At 41.6% G+C, this 22,627-nt stretch overlaps 1 protein-coding gene across 7 annotated transcripts; it reads right to left on the minus strand.

Moving 5' to 3' along the window:
• Window positions 1-566: 566 nt before the first annotated feature.
• On the minus strand, window positions 567-8,164 carry LOC117417600 (ribonuclease P protein subunit p14-like). Of its 7 annotated transcripts, none has more exons than XM_059000270.1 (6): window positions 7,978-8,156; window positions 7,270-7,381; window positions 5,710-5,794; window positions 5,271-5,347; window positions 2,265-2,343; window positions 1,465-1,655 (listed from the first exon to the last, which is right to left on the minus strand). In XM_059000270.1, exons 2-6 carry the CDS (start codon window positions 7,362-7,364, stop codon window positions 1,599-1,601), a joined length of 393 nt encoding a protein of 130 aa, XP_058856253.1. In that variant the 5' UTR covers window positions 7,365-7,381; window positions 7,978-8,156; the 3' UTR covers window positions 1,465-1,598. The 7 variants fall into 7 exon arrangements, with proteins under 7 accessions (XP_058856251.1, XP_058856250.1, XP_058856253.1 ...); XM_034029721.2 differs by having other exon boundaries at window positions 7,270-7,378; window positions 7,978-8,154; XM_034029720.2 differs by lacking the exon at window positions 7,978-8,156 and adding an exon at window positions 7,760-7,935 and having other exon boundaries at window positions 7,270-7,378.
• Between the last annotated feature and the right edge of the window lie 14,463 nt (window positions 8,165-22,627).

Raw genomic sequence — 22,627 nt, forward strand, 5'->3', positions numbered from 1 at the left:
TCATACTCAGGTGTTGTGAAGGATCATGCGTTCAGACTGCCAGGTGTTGTGAAGGATCATGCGTTCAGACTGCCAGATGTTGTGAAGGATCATTGTGTTCAGACTGTCAGGTGTTGTGAAGGATCATTGTGTTCAGACTGCCAGGTGTTGTGAAGGATCATTGTGTTCAGACTGTCAGGTGTTGTGAAGGATCATTGTGTTCATACTCAGGTGTTGTGAAGGATCATGCGTTCAGACTGCCAGGTGTTGTGAAGGATCATGCGTTCAGACTGCCAGGTGTTGTGAAGGATCATTGTGTTCAGACTGTCAGGTGTTGTGAAGGATCATGCGTTCCGACTGCCAGGTGTTGTGAAGGATCATGCGTTCAGACTGCCAGATGTTGTGAAGGATCATTGCATACGGACTGTCAGGTGCTTTTGGACGCTCAAGGCTGCAATGAATATGACTGGGCAGGATAAGGGTACACGGAGTGTTTGGATAATTAGGCTTTGGATAACAGCTGTAATCTGTTTGAATTGATAATAATAGTTAACTGTTTTCTAAAAATGATGAACACACGAAACACCCTGCTTCACACTATCTTTATTATTAACTTCCAAGGCTGTACACACCAGACGCGACAAGCGAAACTGCAGCGATGCGACAAGATTAATAGAACCTGTACTTTTGATAAGTATCATTTACACCACAGGCAACACCATGGCGACACGAAATTAACAGATTTTGTCACGCAACAACTAGGGGATTAAGCAATCAGAGAACATCTTCAATGCACATGATCCACCAGGTTGTTGCAGTATCCAAAATGACAGAGAGCTTTATGACAAATATCAAAACAATTATAAAAAGATGAAGATTTGAAAGATAATATATGGGAGTCCATTTTGAAGCAATGATAAGCCTGGTATGTATGACTTATTGCCATATATGTTGAAATACCGTCAGAGTAGACACAGAAAAGTCATGTCACTGCGAAAGTATCTTGTCGCCCGATGACAAATCGAATCTGCTGTGTAGCGGCCTTCAGTCTGACTTCATTGCCAGCTTCTGTCTAGCTCTGTTCAACCCCTGGCACCATTACCTTTACCACTCCTTCCATGACAACTTTGTCTTTTACTGAACATGAAACAGAAATCCAGGCGAAGGATCTGCGGATATGTGTGACCTCCGCTGCTGCCAGCACTGCCTCCCCCAGGTACAGGGGTGCTGGGAAGCGGATTTCTTGAGAGAGGAAGATGCTCCCAGGCCCAGGCATTTTAGTGCCCAGGACCGCGGAGATCAGTCCATTGATCAGCACACCATGCACAATCGGCCTTCCGAACGGAGTCGCTCTGGCAAAATCCTCATCCAGGTGAAGCGGGTTTGCATCGCCGGTTAACTCTGAGAATGCTGCAACATCACTCTTGGTAAAAGCCTTGGTAAGTTCAGCTCTGTCCCCAACATGGATGTGTCTCTGGTGAAGGTTCTGGAACTGTAAGGTGTCTGTGGAAACACTTAGCTGTGCTGGGTGAAGCGCCTGCGAGAGGCAATATAAACTTCTGAAGTTCAGTCCTTTCCAAGTAAAGGTCATTGCGGGGTCTCTGGAACGCACATGCAGTTTAGTCAAGCTTTAGTTCTCTGCTGTTACCAGACAAAGCTAAAAGAAATGGTGTGACCTGCAAAACAAAGAAAAAGAAGGGTGACATACATACTTAGCTTCCTGTTATGGCTGAGGCTAATCTGTAAAACATAAATGTGCATATTAATGAAAGGGCTTCATCTGTAACAAAAAACTTCAATCAACAATTGTAATGCAACAATCTGCTTTAGAACCTAAACATACAGTTTCATTGGATCAAAAATCTGAAAAAACATAACATGCTATCATATGGAATTGTCAAAGTCCATGAACTAGCATCCTGTGTATGTGCATGATGAGAACATGGTAATGTGTAACACAAAGATGCAATGAGATCCCTAGTGGAAGATGCAATGAGATCCCTAGTGGAAGATGCAAAGAGACCCCTAGTGGAAGATGCAATGAGATCCCTAGTGGAAGATGCAATACGATCCCTAGTGGAAGATGCAATACGATCCCTAGTGGAAGATGCAATACGATCCCTAGTGGAAGAGGCAATCAGATCCCTAGTGGAAGAGGCAATGAGATCCCTAGTGGAAGATGCAATCAGATCCCTAGTGGAAGATGCAATCAGATCCCTAGTGGAAGATGCAATCAGATCCCTAGTGGAAGGCTCAGTGCACGCACGGCTTGTGGTTCTCTTTACCTGCACTACCCGGACCCCACAGGGCTGACCCTGATAGCCCCCGAGCAACGTGAGGGCGCTCCACAGTCTCACAAGGGCACTGCCAGGAGAGAAAACCAGGATGAAAGCCTATTGAGCAGCAGCCTGCTAAACACAGCACTTCATGACAAGAATTCAGAAAGTCATTATCTTTTACTCGCAATCATTATTATTTACTGTGGAATACAGAATGAAAGTAAGGTGTGGTAAAGAGCTGGAAAGAGTGAAGGAGAGCACAGTAAATCACAAACAGGTGCAGTAAAGAGTGAAGGAGAGCACAGTAAATCACAAACAGGTGCAGTAAAGAGTGAAGGAGAGCACAGTAAATCACAAACAGGTATGGTAAAGAGCGAAGGAGAGCACAGTAAATCACAAACAGGTGCAGTAAAGAGTGAAGGAGAGCACAATAAATCACAAACAGGTATGGTAAAGAGTGAAGGAGAGCACAGTAAATCACAAACAGGTGCAGTAAAGAGTGAAGGAGAGCACAATAAATCACAAACAGGTATGGTAAAGAGCGAAGGAGAGCACAGTAAATCACAAACAGGTGCAGTAAAGAGTGAAGGAGAGTACAGTAAATCACAAACAGGTGCAGTAAAGAGTGAAGGAGAGTACAGTAAACCACAAACAGGTGCAGTAAAGAGTGAAGGAGAGCACAGTAAATCACAAACAGGTGCAGTAAAGAGTGAAGGAGAGCACAGTAAATCACAAACAGGTGCAGTAAAGAGTGAAGGAGAGCACAGTAAATCACAAACAGGTGCAGTAAAGAGTGAAGGAGAGCACAATAAATCACAAACAGGTATGGTAAAGAGTGAAGGAGAGCACAGTAAATCACAAACAGGTGCAGTAAAGAGTGAAGGAGAGCACAGTAAATCACAAACAGGTGCGGTAAAGAGCGAAGGAGAGCACAGTAAATCACAAACAGGTGCGGTAAAGAGTGAAGGAGAGCACAGTAAATCACAAACAGGTGCGGTAAAGAGTGAAGGAGAGCACAGTAAATCACAAACAGGTATGGTAAAGAGCGAAGGAGAGCACAGTAAATCACAAACAGGTGCAGTAAAGAGCGAAGGAGAGTACAGTAAACCACAAACAGGTGCAGTAAAGAGTGAAGGAGAGCACAATAAATCACAAACAGGTGCAGTAAAGAGTGAAGGAGAGCACAGTAAATCACAAACAGGTGCAGTAAAGAGTGAAGGAGAGCACAGTAAATCACAAACAGGTGCAGTAAAGAGTGAAGGAGAGCACAGTAAATCACAAACAGGTATGGTAAAGAGTGAAGGAGAGCACAGTAAATCACAAACAGGTGCGGTAAAGAGTGAAGGAGAGCACAGTAAATCACAAACAGGTGCAGTAAAGAGCGAAGGAGAGTACAGTAAACCACAAACAGGTGCAGTAAAGAGTGAAGGAGAGCACAATAAATCACAAACAGGTGCAGTAAAGAGTGAAGGAGAGCACAGTAAATCACAAACAGGTGCAGTAAAGAGTGAAGGAGAGCACAGTAAATCACAAACAGGTATGGTAAAGAGTGAAGGAGAGCACAGTAAATCACAAACAGGTGCAGTAAAGAGTGAAGGAGAGCACAGTAAATCACAAACAGGTATGGTAAAGAGTGAAGGAGAGCACAGTAAATCACAAACAGGTGCGGTAAAGAGTGAAGGAGAGCACAGTAAATCACAAACAGGTGCGGTAAAGAGTGAAGGAGAGCACAGTAAATCACAAACAGGTATGGTAAAGAGCGAAGGAGAGCACAGTAAATCACAAACAGGTGCAGTAAAGAGCGAAGGAGAGTACAGTAAACCACAAACAGGTGCAGTAAAGAGTGAAGGAGAGCACAATAAATCACAAACAGGTGCAGTAAAGAGTGAAGGAGAGCACAGTAAATCACAAACAGGTGCAGTAAAGAGTGAAGGAGAGCACAGTAAATCACAAACAGGTGCAGTAAAGAGTGAAGGAGAGCACAGTAAATCACAAACAGGTGCGGTAAAGAGTGAAGGAGAGCACAGTAAATCACAAACAGGTATGGTAAAGAGTGAAGGAGAGCACAGTAAATCACAAACAGGTGCGGTAAAGAGTGAAGGAGAGCACAGTAAATCACAAACAGGTATGGTAAAGAGCGAAGGAGAGCACAGTAAATCACAAACAGGTATGGCAAAGTCATGTTGTTTTTGTTGCTGCTGAATCACTAGGATACTTTGAAAGATGCCTAGATGAAGTTCTGGGATCAATCAGCTACAAGGGACTGTACAGGACTGATGGGCCTTTTCTTGCTCAGATCTTTTCTTTAGTTCTTGTACTAAACATACATCAGTTTTTCTAAAACAAACTAAAAAGCCGCACTGCATCCTTACCTGCTGTATACTCTAAGCACTGCAGGTACATTATCCTTACCTGCTGTATACTCTAAGCACTGCAGGTACATTATCCTTACCTGCTGTATACTCTATGCACTGTAGATACATTATCCTTACCTGCTGTATACTCTAAGCACTGCAGGTACATTATCCTTACCTGCTGTATACTCTATGCACTGTAGATACATTATCCTTACCTGCTGTATACTCTAAGCACTGCAGGTACATTATCCTTACCTGCTGTATACTCTAAGCACTGCAGGTACATTATCCTTACCTGCTGTATACTCTAAGCACTGCAGATACATTATCCTTACCTGCTGTATACTCTAAGCACTGCAGGTACATTATCCTTACCTGCTGTATACTCTAAGCACTGCAGATACATTATCCTTACCTGCTGTATACTCTATGCACTGTAGATACATTATCCTTACCTGCTGTATACTCTAAGCACTTCAGATACATTATCCTTACCTGCTGTATACTCTAAGCACTGCAGGTACATTATCCTTACCTGCTGTATACTCTAAGCACTGCAGGTACATTATCCTTACCTGCTGTATACTCTAAGCACTGCAGGTACATTATCCTTACCTGCTGTATACTCTAAGCACTTCAGATACATTATCCTTACCTGCTGTACACTCTAAGCACTGCTGATAAAGTGTTCTCTTCAAATTTTAAAACATCAAAGGGCAAGGCTGCTCCAATCTGCAGGAATTTTAATCAGAAAGAAAAAGGCATTAGTAGCAGATTTCTTTCACTTATTTCTATAAATTGTAACTACATACCAAGGTAAATTGGCATAACATAACACAAATACAGTTGATAGGAATATTTGGAACTAAATCAGTGTTATATTAATATTACAAAATTAAATCACCAGATTAAAATCTCAGAATCTCTCTTTGTACACAGCCTGTTATTGTTCACAGTGCTGATTTTATTCAGAACGAATTCTCTCTCATGCAAATGCTTCTTTCAAGCATGTATTCCCATGGTACCCATTCTGAACAAAGGAGAATGATTCTTTCATGTTTAATGTTAAATGTATGTGTCCTCTCTGTGCATACCTCTCCATAAAGCTCCCTGAGTGAAGAAATGATCAACTGCTTGAAATGGGCAGCATTGAGACGAATGTTTCCTCCTTCAAATATTCTGGAAAGAAAACACAGGATGAAATTGAATAGACACTCATCCAGCAGTTACATTCTACCTATTTTAGTAAAGAACATGCATGCATTATAAAAGTATTTCTCCCCACAAATCAATGAAAAGGAAACACATGCCCTTTTCACTTGAACACTTGTAATGATTGTAAGTTGCCCTGGATAAGGGCGTCTGCTAATAAATAAATAATAATAAAAGACATATATAACCCGCTACTGTCATAGAGTGCAAGGAGCAAGCCCCATTAGACTCTGAATAACAGAGCCATGGTGGAGAGCAAGTTTGTGTCACGACTGCTAAAACTGCCCTTGAGCTGGAAGCAGCTTGTCAACGTGAACATCTGCTCTTTGACACAGTAGCAGTAGACAGGCCTGAAGTGTAAAACTGAACCTAACTGGCATTCTAGAGCCTAACTGTGACAACACTTTGGATTACCCTGTTATCTCAGAGCAGGGACACTGGCACAGGCAGGCAGTAAGTCTAGGAGGGTTATCCTGTTATCCCAGAGCAGGGACACTGGCACAGGCTGGCAGTAAGTCTAGAGAGGGTGCACCCTGTTATCTCAGAGCAGGGACACTGGCACAGGCTGGCAGTAAGTCTAGAGAGGGTGCGCCCTGTTATCTCAGAGCAGGGACACTGGCACAGGCTGGCAGTAAGTCTAGAGAGGGTGCGCCCTGTTATCTCAGAGCAGGGACACTGGCACAGACTGGCAGTAAGTCTAGAGAGGGTGCACCCTGTTATCTCAGAGCAGGGACACTGGCACAGGCTGGCAGTAAGTCTAGAGAGGGTGCGCCCTGTTATCTCAGAGCAGGGACACTGGCACAGACTGGCAGTAAGTCTAGAGAGGGTGCACCCTGTTATCTCAGAGCAGGGACACTGGCACAGGCTGGCAGTAAGTCTAGAGAGGGTGCGCCCTGTTATCTCAGAGCAGGGACACTGGCACAGACTGGCAGTAAGTCTAGAGAGGGTGCGCCCTGTTATCTCAGAGCAGGGACACTGGCACAGGCAGGCAGTAAGTCTTGAGAGGGTTACCCTGTTATCTCACAGCAGGGACACTGGCACAGGCAGGCAGTAAGTCTAGAGAGGGTTACCCTCTTATCTCAGAGCAGGGACACTGGCACAGGCAGGCAGTAAATCTAGAGAGGGTTACCCTCTTATCTCAGAGCAGGAACACTGGCACAGGCAGGCAGGAAGTCTAGGTAGGGTGAGCTTGTTGCAATAATGTTTTGGTCATTAACTTTTGCAAGATTTAAAAAAAGCAACCATTTCATGGGGCTCTAGTACTATTTTGGCCGTGACTCCAGCTGTGTTCATGCAGAAACAGTGGATTAATTCTGAGATGAATCAGCAACAGCCCTTGTCAAAATCTGCTCAGTTTGGCAAGGCTGTTTTTTGGTACATCTCTCCATTGTTCTTTTTAATGCACAGAACTGTGCCTTCAGTAACATGATCCCCATACTCACAGTGAGATCTTCATGTAATGGTAATCAGAGGCATTTCTGAATACAAGCCTCTCATAACTGGCAGTCTCTGGATCCTTTGTGTCATGACGCCTCATGCTATGTATGCAGTCTGCTGAAACACATTATACCCGATCACTAAAGTTGTATCATGATTTTGACGGGTTTGTGCATATTTCATATAAAACACTACAACTAATTTAAAAAACGCCCTTGTGATCAGTCACATAAGAACGCGACATTGTTAAACTCGCACAAGGACCGGTTGAGAAATGGAACAGCTACACGTGTCCAAATGTTAACTGGGCTTGATGTTAAAACAAAACACAAACCACAACTATCAAATATTAGTTTAGTTGCACAATACTGGTGTTGACATTTTAAACAACACGTACTAATTCTGGTCACCAACCCTATGCATCGTCTATAGCAAACTGATACAAATATATTATAATTAGAATTATGACATTTCTAAAAGCATCACGTATCGTACCTGCAAAATATTCAACAGCCATATCTAGAAACATATAATATATATCACCTGTCATAGTAAGTAGCTACAGTACAATACATTAAACGAGATTTATTTCAGAGATAAAAATGTACAGGCGTAGGGTTTACACCAAAATACCCGTGCAACTATAATATACGATTTCACAGGTAATGTGTACATAATATTATAATGTACCATTTCGCTTGATCAAAACTGACCTTTGTGGGTGTTGATAAAACACGCACTTCAGAGGTACAATACTTCCGGTGTAGCAACAAGACCCTTCCCACCCAACTCCGTGACTCTGTAATATAAAGTACCGAGCGCTAGTTTTCTCCATAGACATATAGAACTAGGCTGTCTCAAATCGCTTACTGTGCACTATCCCCTCGACCAGGGGTGCACAATTCCGGTCCTGGAGGGCCGGTGTCCCTCCTGGCTTTTGTGCCAACCTTGCCTTAAATTACTTAATTGGACCAATTATTACCAATTATTGGTCTAATTAAGTAATTTAGAGCACAGTTGGAACAAAAGCCAGGAGGGATCCGGCCCTCCAGGACCGGAATTGTGCACCCCTGCCCTAGACCTACATAGTGTAGTTCCCTGCGTCGGCAGTTTAGGGTGTGGGGCGCATAGCAAAGGTGTTCACTTTGGGACACACTTTAACGTCAGCATTCTGCGCTGTTACCTTTGACCTTCAAGGCAAACAGCGCGATTCTAAGCGTATTTCCTTAATACCTATTAATTGGAGTTGTCTTCGGTGTACTCTATTGGACTGTATTGATTGTTTGTGTTATTTCTCGATATAATATAAATAAAAAGTATCTAAGAGTGAAGTTTCCAATTATTTTAAAATACATATGTTGTAAAGCTTATATATATTAGTAACATAGCTACTGTATAACAAATGTTATTTATATATTTATTTTCAGTAAGATATAAGAAAGTTTACAGCAGGGCTCCCGAGTGGCGCATCCAGTAAAGGCGCTCCTCGCAGGATGTGCCCTATAGCCTGGAGATCGCAGGTTCGAATCCAGGCTATGTCACAGCTGACCGTGACCGAGAGTTCCTAGGGGGCGGCGCACAATTGGCTGAGCGCTGCCCGGGTAGGGAGGGCTTAGGTCGGCAGGGGAATCCACGGCTCACCGCGCATCAGCGACCCCTGTGGGCGATAGGGCGCCTGTGGCTCTGCAGCGGAGCCGCCAGATCTGTGTTGTCCTCCGGCACTATAGGTCTGGTAGCATTGCTGTGGATCTGCAGTGCGAAAAATGACGGCTTTGAAGGAGCACGTTTCGGAGGACGCGTGTTTCAGTTCCTGAGTCGGCGGGGGGGTTGCGAGCGGTGAGCCGGGGATACAGGTAATAATTGGGCATGCTAAATTGGTGTGAAAAAACCGGGGTAAAAATAATTGGCGACGACTAAATCTTTAAAAAAAAAAAAAAAAAAAAAAAGAAAGAAAGTTTACAAACGAGAGGAGGCCATTCGGCCCATCTTGCTTGTTTGGTTGTTAGTAGCTTATTGATCCCAGAATCTCATCAAGCAGCTTCTTGAAGGATCCCAGGGTGTCAGCTTCAACAACATTACTGGGGAGAATAACAATAACATTGTTAGTAATAATAACAAAACCTTGTGAACACATTTTTATTGACCTTTTTATTTATTATTATTATTTCTTTCTTAGCAGACGCCCTTATCCAGGGCGACTTACAATTGTTACAAGAGATCACATTATTTTTACATACAATTACATTATTTTTTACACATTATTATTACATACAATTACTCATTTATACAGTTGAGTTTTTACTGGAGCAATCTAGGTAAAGTACCTTGCTCAAGGGTACAGCAGCAGTGTCCCCCACCTGGGATTGAACCCACGACCCTCCGGCCAAGAGTTCAGAGCCCTAACCACTACTCCACACTGCTGTTACAGGAGAAATTTCTCTTTCTGTGTTTTCGTTTTGTATACTCCAAAATGATAGAAGAAGAGCAGCAGCATGAAGCGATCGTTGTATCGATCGATTTCACTGATGTTGCTTTCCAGACAAGAAGTAGGTACGTTAATGTCAGGATAATTTACTTAGCTTAGACAGCAAACCAAATAGCCTCTATTATGAAAATATAGGACAATAAAATAAAAGTAATATATGTATATGTAATACATATGTATATCTGCACGGACTGTCTTTCTAAATATTTAACGCATTGTGACCGCATGTGGAAAGATAAGAAAAATAAAATACATTGCATAGTTCTTTGTATACTCAAATTTTACTTTTTATCAATATGCTTTATTTGCAATTACACTATGTGTAGTTTACAGGAGTCACTTTTTTAAATAATGGATTGCTGTCTGAAAACTGACATTGGATCATCAGAACACAACAAAGCGAGGCAGTTCTTCCAGCGTCAGCGTGGGAGCAACATCGTGTGAGGAGTGCATTGTTTTAAAAGTGCAGAGCAGTTAGAAGCAGTTTGAAAGCAGACTGACAGCTGCAGAAAATAAACTTACAATAAAAAATAATAATAATAACATGGCCTTCAAGCCAGTAATCTGTGACACCTGCATGATGTGGGAAATCCGAGAAAACCCAGCAGAGCTAAACCAAGTGTGTGTAAAGTGCTGCACGATCCAGGACTTGCTTAAACTAGTAAGTATGCTGAGCTGCAAGAAATGAGACAGCAACTGGAGCTTGAGGAGCTGGCACACCCACAATTCATGGAAGTCTGCACCCCTAGCAGACTGAAAGCCACCAGGGAGATAGAAGAGGGTAAAAACAGCTGGGTTCAGATAGGCAGAAGCAGGGAAAAAAGAAACTTCATCAAACACAACCACCAGAAATCCAGACATCCAACAAATTTGAGCCACTTCAAAATTTAGATGATCAAATCCAACATCAAGAGAAGTCAGTGCTGCCCAGACAGCAAAAAGATGGGAGGCCGTGATTGTTGGGGACGCCATATTAAGAAACACAGCAAGTTCAGTTCGCAGTCTGGACCCCCTTACAACAGTGTGCTGCCTTCCAGGAGCCTCTGTCACACACATCACTGAGAACGTGGACAGGCTCTTAGAACGAAAAGGAGACAACCCGTAGTAGTCGTCCACATCGGTACAAACAACATTGGAAGAGACAGGCCAAGATCCCTGCAAAACAAATTCAGCTAGGAAGGAAATTAAAAGACAAGACCAAAACTGTTGTATTTTCTGGGATACTGCCGGCACCTTGCAAAGGAGCACACAGACAGCTGGAAATACATAATCAAAATGCATGGCTGAAATCGTGGTGCACACAGGAAGGCTTCACCTTCCATGAAGATTGGAGCACATTCTACAACAAGGACGATCTACAGTGCCTTGCGAAAGTATTCGGCCCCCTTGAACTTTGCGAACTTTTGCCACATTTCAGGCTTCAAACATAAAGATATGAAACTGTAATTTTTTGTGAAGAATCAACAACAAGTGGGACACAATCATGAAGTGGAACGAAATTTATTGGATATTTCAAACTTTTTTAACAAATAAAAAACTGAAAAATTGGGCGTGCAAAATTATTCAGCCCCCTTAAGTTAATACTTTGTAGCGCCACCTTTTGCTGCGATTACAGCTGTAAGTCGCTTGGGGTATGTCTCTATCAGTTTTGCACATCGAGAGACTGACATTTTTGCCCATTCCTCCTTGCAAAATAGCTCGAGCTCAGTGAGGTTGGATGGAGAGCATTTGTGAACAGCAGTTTTCAGTTCTTTCCACAGATTCTCGATTGGATTCAGGTCTGGACTTTGACTTGGCCATTCTAACACCTGGATATGTTTATTTGTGAACCATTCCATTGTAGATTTTGCTTTATGTTTTGGATCATTGTCTTGTTGGAAGACAAATCTCCGTCCCAGTCTCAGGTCTTTTGCAGACTCCATCAGGTTTTCTTCCAGAATGGTCCTGTATTTGGCTCCATCCATCTTCCCATCAATTTTAACCATCTTCCCTGTCCCTGCTGAAGAAAAGCAGGCCCAAACCATGATGCTGCCACCACCATGTTTGACAGTGGGGATGGTGTGTTCAGGGTGATGAGCTGTGTTGCTTTTACGCCAAACATAACGTTTTGCATTGTTGCCAAAAAGTTCGATTTTGGTTTCATCTGACCAGAGCACCTTCTTCCACATGTTTGGTGTGTCTCCCAGGTGGCTTGTGGCAAACTGTAAACGACACTTTTTATGGATATCTTTAAGAAATGGCTTTCTTCTTGCCACTCTTCCATAAAGGCCAGATTTGTGCAGTATACGACTGATTGTTGTCCTATGGACAGAGTCTCCCACCTCAGCTGTAGATCTCTGCAGTTCATCCAGAGTGATCATGGGCCTCTTGGCTGCATCTCTGATCAGTCTTCTCCTTGTATGAGCTGAAAGTTTAGAGGGACGGCCAGGTCTTGGTAGATTTGCAGTGGTCTGATACTCCTTCCATTTCAATATTATCGCTTGCACAGTGCTCCTTGGGATGTTTAAAGCTTGGGAAATCTTTTTGTATCCAAATCCGGCTTTAAACTTCTCCACAACAGTATCTCGGACCTGCCTGGTGTGTTCCTTGTTCTTCATGATGCTCTCTGCGCTTTAAACGGACCTCTGAGACTATCACAGTGCAGGTGCATTTATACGGAGACTTGATTACACACAGGTGGATTCTATTTATCATCATTAGTCATTTAGGTCAACATTGGATCATTCAGAGATCCTCACTGAACTTCTGGAGAGAGTTTGCTGCACTGAAAGTAAAGGGGCTGAATAATTTTGCACGCCCAATTTTTCAGTTTTTTATTTGTTAAAAAAGTTTGAAATATCCAATAAATTTCGTTCCACTTCATGATTGTGTCCCACTTGTTGTTGATTCTTCACAAAAAATTACAGTTTCATATCTTTATGTTTGAAGCCTGAAATGTGGCAAAAGGTCGCAAAGTTCAAGGGGGCCGAATACTTTCGCAAGGCACTGTATATAGGCGGGATGGACTGCACTTAAATAAAAAGGGAACCAATCTACTCGAAGAAAGGATCCTCGAGGAGGTTCAGAAGAATTTAAACTAGAAAGGGAGAGGGGAGCATAAAAAAAAACAGAAGGGAAATGTGACAGAGTGGTTGCCGTGCGCAGGTGTGGTGACGTCACGGACCAGGAACACAAAACCAAAACAATGGCGGGGCAAAACTGAAGTGCAACGGCGCTCAGGGCTTTATTAAATAATAAAACAAAAGATTTAAACAAAACACCAACAAAAGGGCACAAGGGCCAAACTAACAAACAAACACTAAACAAGTAGTATGTTTATTTCTATTCTCCACAGACTTACGTCTCTCCTCTGACGCTCTCCACCCTCTAAGTCGAGAGTGGGTCTTTTATATTCTGGCCGAGGGGTTAACTAGTTACACCATGTAACAATTTTTTATTTTTTTTTTGTTCCTGGGTAGTAAGTGTTATTTCCTAATTGCTTATGCCTCAAAAGTATAGAAAATGGCTATTATTCCCCACAAACTTTGCTTTTGTGACCAGGACAGTGATATTTTGAAATTTACCTATTTCCAATGAGAAAACAGGCGAATTTGTGTCTTTTCTTTCACATAAAGTCAGAAAAAAACAACATATGAATCCAAATTAACATGTATTTATACTAAAGTAATACAAAAATGACTACAAAAGATTTAGAAGTGAGTAGTTTTTCAAGATTTACGATTATACTGTAAATCACTTTCACAAATCAGCCCCCAAATGTAGTCTCCCATCATGTTCTCGTTATACTGTCCTTGGTAGCGGCGTTCAAAGTCCAGTATATCCTGGTGGAAGCGCTCGCCTTGCTCCTCCGAGTACGCTCCCATGTTCTCCTTGAATTTATCAAAATGAGCATCTAGGATATGGACTTTGAGGGACATCCTACAGCCCATTGTGCCGTAGTTCTTCACCAGAGTCTCAACCAGCTCCACATAGTTTTCGGCCTTGTGATTGCCCAGGAAGCCCCGAACCACTGCGACAAAGCTGTTCCAAGCCGCTTTCTCCTTACTAGTGAGCTTCTTGGGGAATTCATTGCACTCCAGGATCTTCTTTATCTGTGGTCCGACGAAGACACCGTCTTTGACCTTTGCCTCAGACAGCTTAGGGAAGAAGTCTTGAAGGTACCTGAAGGCTGCCGACTCCTTATCTAGAGCTCTGACAAATTGTTTCATAAGGCCCAATTTGATGTGCAGCACTTTCCGGGGGTCCCAGCCGTACTCATCATACTTCAAGGCGTCCAGCAAGGTCTTGATGCTGTTGTAATCCTCTTTGAGATGCACCGAGTGAGCCAGGGGAAGAGATGGTTACTTGTTACCATTATGGAGCAGCACGGCTTTGAGGCTCCTGGATGAGCTGTCAATGAAGGACAGTATAACGAGAACATGATGGGAGACTACATTTGGGGGCTGATTCGTGAAAGTGATTTACAGTATAATCGTAAATCTCGAAAAACTACTCACTTCTAAATCTTTTGTAGTCATTTTTGTATTACTTTAGTATAAATACATGTTAATTTGGATTCATATGTTGTTTTTTTCTGACTTTATGTGAACGAAAAGACACAAATTCGCCCGTTTTCTCATTGGAAATAGGTAAATTTCAAAATATCACTCCTGGTCACAAAAGCAAAGTTTGTAGGGAATAATAGCCATTTTCTATACTTTTGAGGCATAAGCAATTAGGAAATAACACTTACTACCCAGGAACAAAAATTGTGTTACATAGTGTTATTAATTATCCTATTACTCCTCAGCCACAGTCTGCACGAGTTTAATAAGGCTGCGTGACTGTCAGCTAGTTAATCAGTAGCTGATCAGTCACGCATCCTCACAAGGTTTTTAAAATCAAAACACAAAACAATAACAAATAATATTGGCTTTTACCATCATATAAACATATAAATCATAATATAAATAAATAATAAACAAAGGGGCGGGACACTCCGCCACAGGAAACCAACAAGGGGCAACAACTCAGGTAAGACAGCCATTAAATGTTTTTTTATCAAAAACTGTGGTATTTTCTGGGATACTGCCGGCGCCTTGCAAAGGACCATATGGACAGCTGGAAATACAAAATCAAAATGCATGGCTGAAATCGTGGTGCACACAGGAAGGCTTCACCTTTCTTGAACATTGGAGCACTTTCTACAACAAGGACTATCTATACAGGTGGGACGGACTGCACTTAAACAGAAAGGGAACCAATCTACTCAGAGAAAGGATCCTTCAGGCAGTCCAGAAGCATTTAAACTAGAAAGAAAGGGGGGAGAAAACAAAAAAACAGAAGGGAGACCACATCAAAACAAGGGCAACAACTCAGGTAAGACCACTATTAAATGTATTTATCTTAATGCCAGAAGTCTCAGAAACAAAATGTTAGAACTTGAAGCTACTGCACTAACAAGTAACTATGATGTGATAGGTGTTACAGAAACTTGGTTATCCAAGAGTGATGGAGACAAATATAATATTAGTGGGTATACACTGTATAGGAAAGAAAGGCAGGACAAAAGAGGCGGAGGGGTAGCACTATACATCAAAAATAGTCTTGAAGGCCAGGCGTTAAATCTGGACAAAGAAAACAATGCAGAATCAATATGGGTCAGAACAATGGACACAAATTCAAAGGGCATAATAATAGGAGCGTGCTATAGACCACCAAATTCAGATGCCGAGCAAAATAATCTGTTATACAATGACATTCGAAATGCGTGCAGCAAAGGAGAAGCCATACTAATGGGGGATTTCAACTTCCCCCATATAAAATGGGAAAACCCGGTGGGGAGCACGACAGCCGAAATTGAAGAGACTAATACAAGTAGATTGGAGTAAAATAGAGGCGCAAAACAATTACATCCCAAAAGTAGACAAATCTAAATCTAAATCAAAATGGCCAAAATGGTTTAATAGATCAATTAAAAAAAATGTTCAGAGAAAAAACGCACTTTACAGAGCGTTTAAAAGGTACCAAGAACAAAATACACAGAAAGAGTACGTGGAACTGCAAACACAAGTCAAAAAGGAAGTTAGAAAGGCCAAGAGAGAGATAGAAATGAGCATTGCTAAGGGGGCTAAAACCAATTTCAAAAAGTTTTTCCAATATTATAACAGCAAGAGAACATTCAAAGAGGAGGTTAAATGTCTAAGGAGACACAAATGGCAAAATCATAGATCAAGAAAAAAAAATAGCAAATATATTAAATGATTACTTTTCACAGGTTTTTACAAAGGAGGACACGGACAACATGCCCCACATGTCGACCTGTTCCTATCCAGTTTTAAATAACTTTAGCATAACAGAGGCAGAAGTGTTAAAGGGACTAGGAGCTCTTAAAATAAACAAATCCCCTGGGCCGGATGAGATCATCCCAATAGTACTCAAAGAAATGAAAGAAGTTATTTACAAACCGCTAACCAAGATCATGCAACAGTCTCTTGACACAGGGGTTGTACCGACAGACTGGAAAATTGCAAACGTAATACCGATCCACAAAAAGGGAGACAAAACCGAACCAGGTAACTACAGACCAATAAGCCTGACTTCTATTTTATGTAAACTTATGGAAACTATAATAAGATCCAAAATGGAAAATTACCTATATGGTAACAACATCCTGGGAGACAGGCAGGATGGCTTTCGGAAAGGGAGATCATGTCTAACTAACCTGCTTGATTTTTTTGAGGATGCAACATCGACAATGGATAACTGCAAATCATATGACATGGTTTATTTCCAGAAAGCTTTTGACAAAGTCCTGCATAAAAAATTAATTCTCAAACTGAATGCAGTAGGGATTCAAGGAAATGCATGCACATGGATTAGGGAGTGGTTAACATGTAGAAAACAGAAAGTACTGATTAGAGGAGAAACCTCAAAATGGAGCAAGGTAACTAGTGGAGTACCACAGGGATCAGTATTAGGTCCTCTGCTATTCCTAATCTACATTAATGATTTAGATTCTGGTATAGTAAGCAAACTCGTTAAATTTGCAGACGACACAAAAATAGGAGGAGTGGCAAACACTGTTGCAGCAGCAAAGGTCATTCAGAATGATCTAGACAGCATTCAGAACTTGGCAGACACATGGCAAATGACATTTAATAGAGAAAAGTGTAAGGTACTGCACACAGGCAATAAAAATGTGCATTATAAATATAATATGGGAGTGTAGCAGGGGAGATCTGGACTGACTGTCTGGCACATCCGTATTACTGCAGGTAGAGGTCAGCAGTCTCGTGGGATCCGCCTGTCGGCCATGGCGATGACACGGAGAGGTGGGGAAGAGGGTGTGTGTGCTTTCCCTCTCTCTGAGTGGCTGAGGGGCGGGCCTTGGGAGACTGCTCGGCCCATAAGATCTGGTTTGGTTGGACGCTCGGGTGGCCGTGTTTGGGGAATACCCAGTGACACTGACGAAAGACGTCAGTTTTAAAATAAAACGAGGCAAAACTGGCTGAGAAAAACAGCCGGCCTTAAAATAATTTGTTGAGAAAAGAAATAACAGAAATCACCACGTACCCGAGGGGACGTGCTTAGTTGTACGGGGAACTCCGGCCATCCCAGTGTATAGAGGGTAATTGAGCGTAGGACGGAGGCCCGTTCTGACCGGCTTAGCGGCAGTGGGGGCACTGCGTAAGCAGAACTTTTTGTTTGTAGTTTTATTACTGTGTTTTATTTTCCCTTTTTCTTTCGCCTTTGGTTTTTCATTATTATTTGCGAGCACTTGTTGTGCCTATACCTGTATTGGTAAACGCTGTGATTCTGGTTACTGTTGTCAGTATCCAGAACACGGACAACAGCGCCATCTACTGCGTCAAATAAATCAGTACGCCTGAGCAGCGTTACAAATAAAGTACTGTCTCCTTGTGTCAGTGAATTGCCCACCACCCTTCCACAGGGAGATACTGAAATTAAAGAAGGAATCTATGAAAAAGGCCTAGGAGTTTATGTTGACTCAGAAATATCTTCATCTAGACAATGTGGGGAAGCTATAAAAAAGGCCAAAAAGATGCTCGGATATATAGTGAAAAGTGTTGAATTTAAATCAAGGGAAGTAATGTTAAAACTTTACAATGCATTAGTAAGACCTCACCTAGAATATTGTGTTCAGTTCTGCTCTAGAAAGAGTGCAAAGAAGAGCAACCAGAATTATTCCGGGTTTAAAAGGCATGTCGTATGCAGACAGGCTTAAAGAATTGAATCTATTCAGTCTTGAACAAAGAAGACTACGCGGCGATCTGATTCAAACATTCAAAATCCTAAAAGGTATAGACAATGTCGACCCAGGGGACTTTTTTGACCTGAAAAAAGAAACAAGGACCAGGGGTCACAAATGGAGATTAGATAAAGGGGCATTCAGAACAGAAAATAGGAGGCACTTTTTTACACAGAGAATTGTGAGGGTCTGGAACCAACTCCCCTGTAATGTTGTTGAAGCTGACACCCTGGGATCCTTCAAGAAGCTGCTTGATGAGATTCTGGGATCAATAAGCTACTAACAACCAAACGAGCAAGATGGGCTGAATGGCCTCCTCTAGTTTGTAAACTTTCTTATGTTCTTATGTTCTTATATTCATTGCACTGAAGGTCAGACTGACCTGCTGAAAGTTCCAAACCTCCCTTATCAGACAAAAGCATCTTTTTTAATTAGACTAAAATCCTCAAAGCATTCTGATCCAGCGAGATCAGAAGTAAATGTATGAGCATCCTAAGTGTTGAAATTCAAGGTTTTCATTTGCTGCCAAGCAGGTGTCTAATTAAAACCTCTTGCCTTCTGTGTATATCAATAGAGTAATTGATTACAATTTATAAGAGATTGCTATATTGAAGTATCTGAATTAGAACTACATGTTATAAAATCATTTAAAGTATAAACTGTAACTTTACATACACAGTGATTTGGAACCTCATCCTTACCTACCTGTAGTAAAAGCTGTGTTGAAAATGACTCATTGGTTTTGGCCGATGAAGCGGGGATTTTTTGATGGTCAGCGATTTAAAAGCCAAGATCCTCTCTATAATGAGCAATCTCGTTAATATTAACAAATGAAATACCTTTCGGATAACAGAAGATAGGAGTTTATCTTACAGTAATCATTTTCTATATATAACAGAAATGAATTCGAATCTGGCAGGAAGAGATGGGAACAGAAAGCGTAGGCCATGTTAATACGTTCAGTGAGATATTGGTTTGAAACAATGAGTATTGAAAAATGCTTACGATAGTGTCTCATATTAATCAACCCTAAAACTGGCAAAAAGCAGAGGTTATCTTAAAACCTGCTTTAACTGGATTTTGTATGAACAGTGAAGAAGGTCAGTCTTCAATCACTATAACACCATGGCATTCTAAAATATTAATGCTAGCCTGTTATATTAGAATGCCATAGTGTTATAAATGACTGGACCTTCCATTAAAAGCTTAAAAGATTTATCAATGGAGTAAAATAATATTATAATTTCTAGGAGCAACTGTTATACTGAAGTAACTTAATTAGAAATACATCTCATAATGCCATTTAAAGATAAACTGGTGAAAGCACATAGTAAAAGTTTATTATAACAGAAGCATGGCACTGACAATATTGCAAACATATTGTCAAGACACATTTGTGATAATGTTCATTTAATTTAATCAATTTATATATATATAAGAACATAAGAACATTAGAAAGTTTACAAACGAGAGGAGGCCATTCAGCCCATCTTGCTCGTTTGGTTGTTAGTAGCTTATTGATCCCAGAATCTCATCAAGCAGCTTCTTGAAGGATCCCAGGGTGTCAGCTTCAACAACATTACTGGGGAGTTGGTTCCAGACCCTCACAATTCTCTGTGTAAAAAAGTGCCTCCTATTTTCTGTTCTGAATGCCCCTTTATCTAATCTCCATTTGTGATCCCTGGTCCTTGTTTCTTTTTTCAGTTCAAAAAAGTGCCCTGGGTCGACATTGTCTATATCTTTTAGGATTTTGAATGTTTGAATCAGATCACAACATAGCCTTCTTTGTTCAAGATGAATAGATTCAATTCTTTGAGCCTGTCTGCATACGACATGCCTTTTAAACCCGGGATAACTCTGGTTGCTCTTCTTTGCACTCTTTCTAGAGCAGCAATATCCTTTTTGTAACGAGGTGACCAGAACTGAACACAATATTCTAGGTGAGGTCTTACTAATGCATTGTAAAGTTTTAACATTTCTTCTCTTGATTTAAATTCAACACTTCTCACAATATATCTGGGCATCTTGTTGGCCTTTTTTATAGCTTCCCCACGTTGTCTAGATGAAGACATTTCTGAGTCAACATAAACTCCTAGGTCTTTTTCATAGTTCCCTTCTTCAATTTCAGTATCTCCCATGTGATATTTATAATGCATTTTTATTGCCTGCGTGCAGTACCCTACACTTTTCTCTATTAAATGTGATTTTCCATATGTCTCCCCATTTCTGAATGCTGTCTAGACCATTTTGAATGACCTTTGCTGCTGCAACAGTGTTTGCCACTCCTCCTATTTTTGTGTCGTCTGCAAATTTAACGAGTTTGCTTACTATACCAGAATCTAAATCATTAATGTAGATTAGGAATAGCAGAGGACCTAATACTGATCCCTGTGGTACTCCACTGGTTACCTCACTCCATTTTGAGGTTTCTCCTCTAATCAGTACTTTCTGTTTTCTACCTGTTAACCACTCCCTAATCCATGTGCATGCATTTCCTTGAATCCCTACTGCGTTCAGTTTGAGAATTAATCTTTTATGCAGGACTTTGTCAAAAGCTTTCTGGAAATCTAAATAGACCATGTCGTATGCTTTGCAGTTATCCATTTTCAATGCTGCATCCTCAAAAAAGTCAAGTAGGTTAGTTAGACATGATCTCCCTTCCTAAAACCATGCTGGCTGTCTCCCAGGATATTGTTACCATATAGGTAATTTTCCATTTTGGATCTTATTATAGTTTCCATAAGTTTACATATAATAGAAGTCAGGCTTACTGGTCTGTAGGATGTTTTCTCTATTTTACTCCAATCTACTTCTATTAGTCTCTGTTTCATACCTTCGTAGTTTGCTTTTCTAAAATTGTAAACCTTAGCTTTAGTCATTACTTTTGGGGTTTTAAAAAATATTTCAAATGAGACCATGTTGTGGTCTAAGTTTGCCAATGGCTCTCTGACCTCTGTTTTAGTTATTCTGTCTTCATTATTTGAAAAGACTAAGTCAAGGCATGCCTCCCCTCTAGTCGGTGCCTTGACAAATTGCGTTAGGAAGCAGTCATTTGTCATTTCCACCATTTCAATTTCGTCCGTCGTGCCCCCCATCGGGTTTTCCCATTTTATACAGGGGAAGTTGAAATCCCCCATTAGTATCGCTTCTCCTTTTCTACACGCATTTCGAATGTCATTGTACAACAGATTATTTTGTTCAGCGTCTGAATTTGGCGGTCTATAGCATGCTCCTATTATTATGCCCTTTGAATTTTTGTCCATTATTCTGACCCATATTGATTCTGCATTGTTTTCTTTGTCCTGATTTAACACCTCGGCTTCAAGACTATTTCTTATGTATAGTGCTACCCCTCCGCCTCTTCTGTCCTGCCTGTCTTCCCTATATAGTGTGTACCCACTAATATTATATTCGTCTCCATCACTCTCAGACAAAGTTTCTGTAACACCTATCACATCGTAGTTACTTGTTAGTGCAGTAGCTTCAAGTTCTAACATTTTGTTTCTGAGACTTCTGGCATTAAGATAAATACATTTAATAGTGGTCTTACCTGAGTTGTTGCCCTTGTTTTGATGTGGTCTCCCTTCTGTTTTTTTGTTTTCTCCCCCCTTTCCTTCTAGTTTAAATGCTTCTGGACTGCCTGAAGGATCCTTTCTCTGAGTAGATTGGTTCCCTTTCTGTTTAAGTGCAGTCCGTCCCACCTGTATAGATAGTCCTTGTTGTAGAAAGTGCTCCAATGTTCAAGAAAGGTGAAGCCTTCCTGTGTGCACCACGATTTCAGCCATGCATTTTGATTTTGTATTTCCAGCTGTCCATATGGTCCTTTGCAAGGCGCCGGCAGTATCCCAGAAAATACCACAGTTTTTGGTCTTGTTGCCAGTCCTGAAAGACGGCAATTGCCCACTTTGTAATTTTTTTCTGTTTTGCTGTCTTCCAGTTCATTTAATTGTTCTTCATCTAAATCGGCATGTCTAGTTACTACTTTAGGGATTTTCTTTGGTGGTTCAGCTTCTTCTGAGATATTCATATCTTCAGGTAGTTGGTCACTGAGTTTTAGTAGTTACTGTAAGTGTAAACAAGATGGCTACTGTACTGTAAATTCTGTGAGGCAGCAGAGTGATTTTTTTTTCTTTTTTAGTCGTTGCCAATAATTTTTTATTATTTTATCCCCAGTTTGGAATGGCCAATTATTTTTATGCTAAGCTCACCGCTACTACCCCTGCGCTGACTCGGGAGGGCGAAGACGAACACACGCTGTCCTCCGAAGCGTGTGCCGTCAGCCGACTGCTTTTTTTAACACTGCGGACTCACCATGCAGCCACCCAAGAGCAACAGCGTCGGAGGACAACGCAGCTCTCAGGCAGGTGACAGGCAAGCCCGCAGGTGCAACGGCCAGACCACAGGGGTTGCTGGTGCGCAGTGAGCCAAGGACACTCTGGCCGACCTATCCCTCCCTCCCCCCAGGCCGCGCTCGGCCAATTGAGCGCCGCCCCCTGGAAGCTCCCGTCCCCTGGAAGCTCACTCAGGAGCCCCCAGCACAGTGATTTCTAATCATGTGATGAGATTTCAATCATCCGTATCCATCCAATATACAGACAGCTGGAACCTTGCTCGACCAGTCACATTG

The sequence above is a fragment of the Acipenser ruthenus genome, chromosome 25 (genome assembly GCF_902713425.1).
Source record: "Acipenser ruthenus chromosome 25, fAciRut3.2 maternal haplotype, whole genome shotgun sequence".
NCBI lineage: Eukaryota > Metazoa > Chordata > Actinopteri > Acipenseriformes > Acipenseridae > Acipenser > Acipenser ruthenus.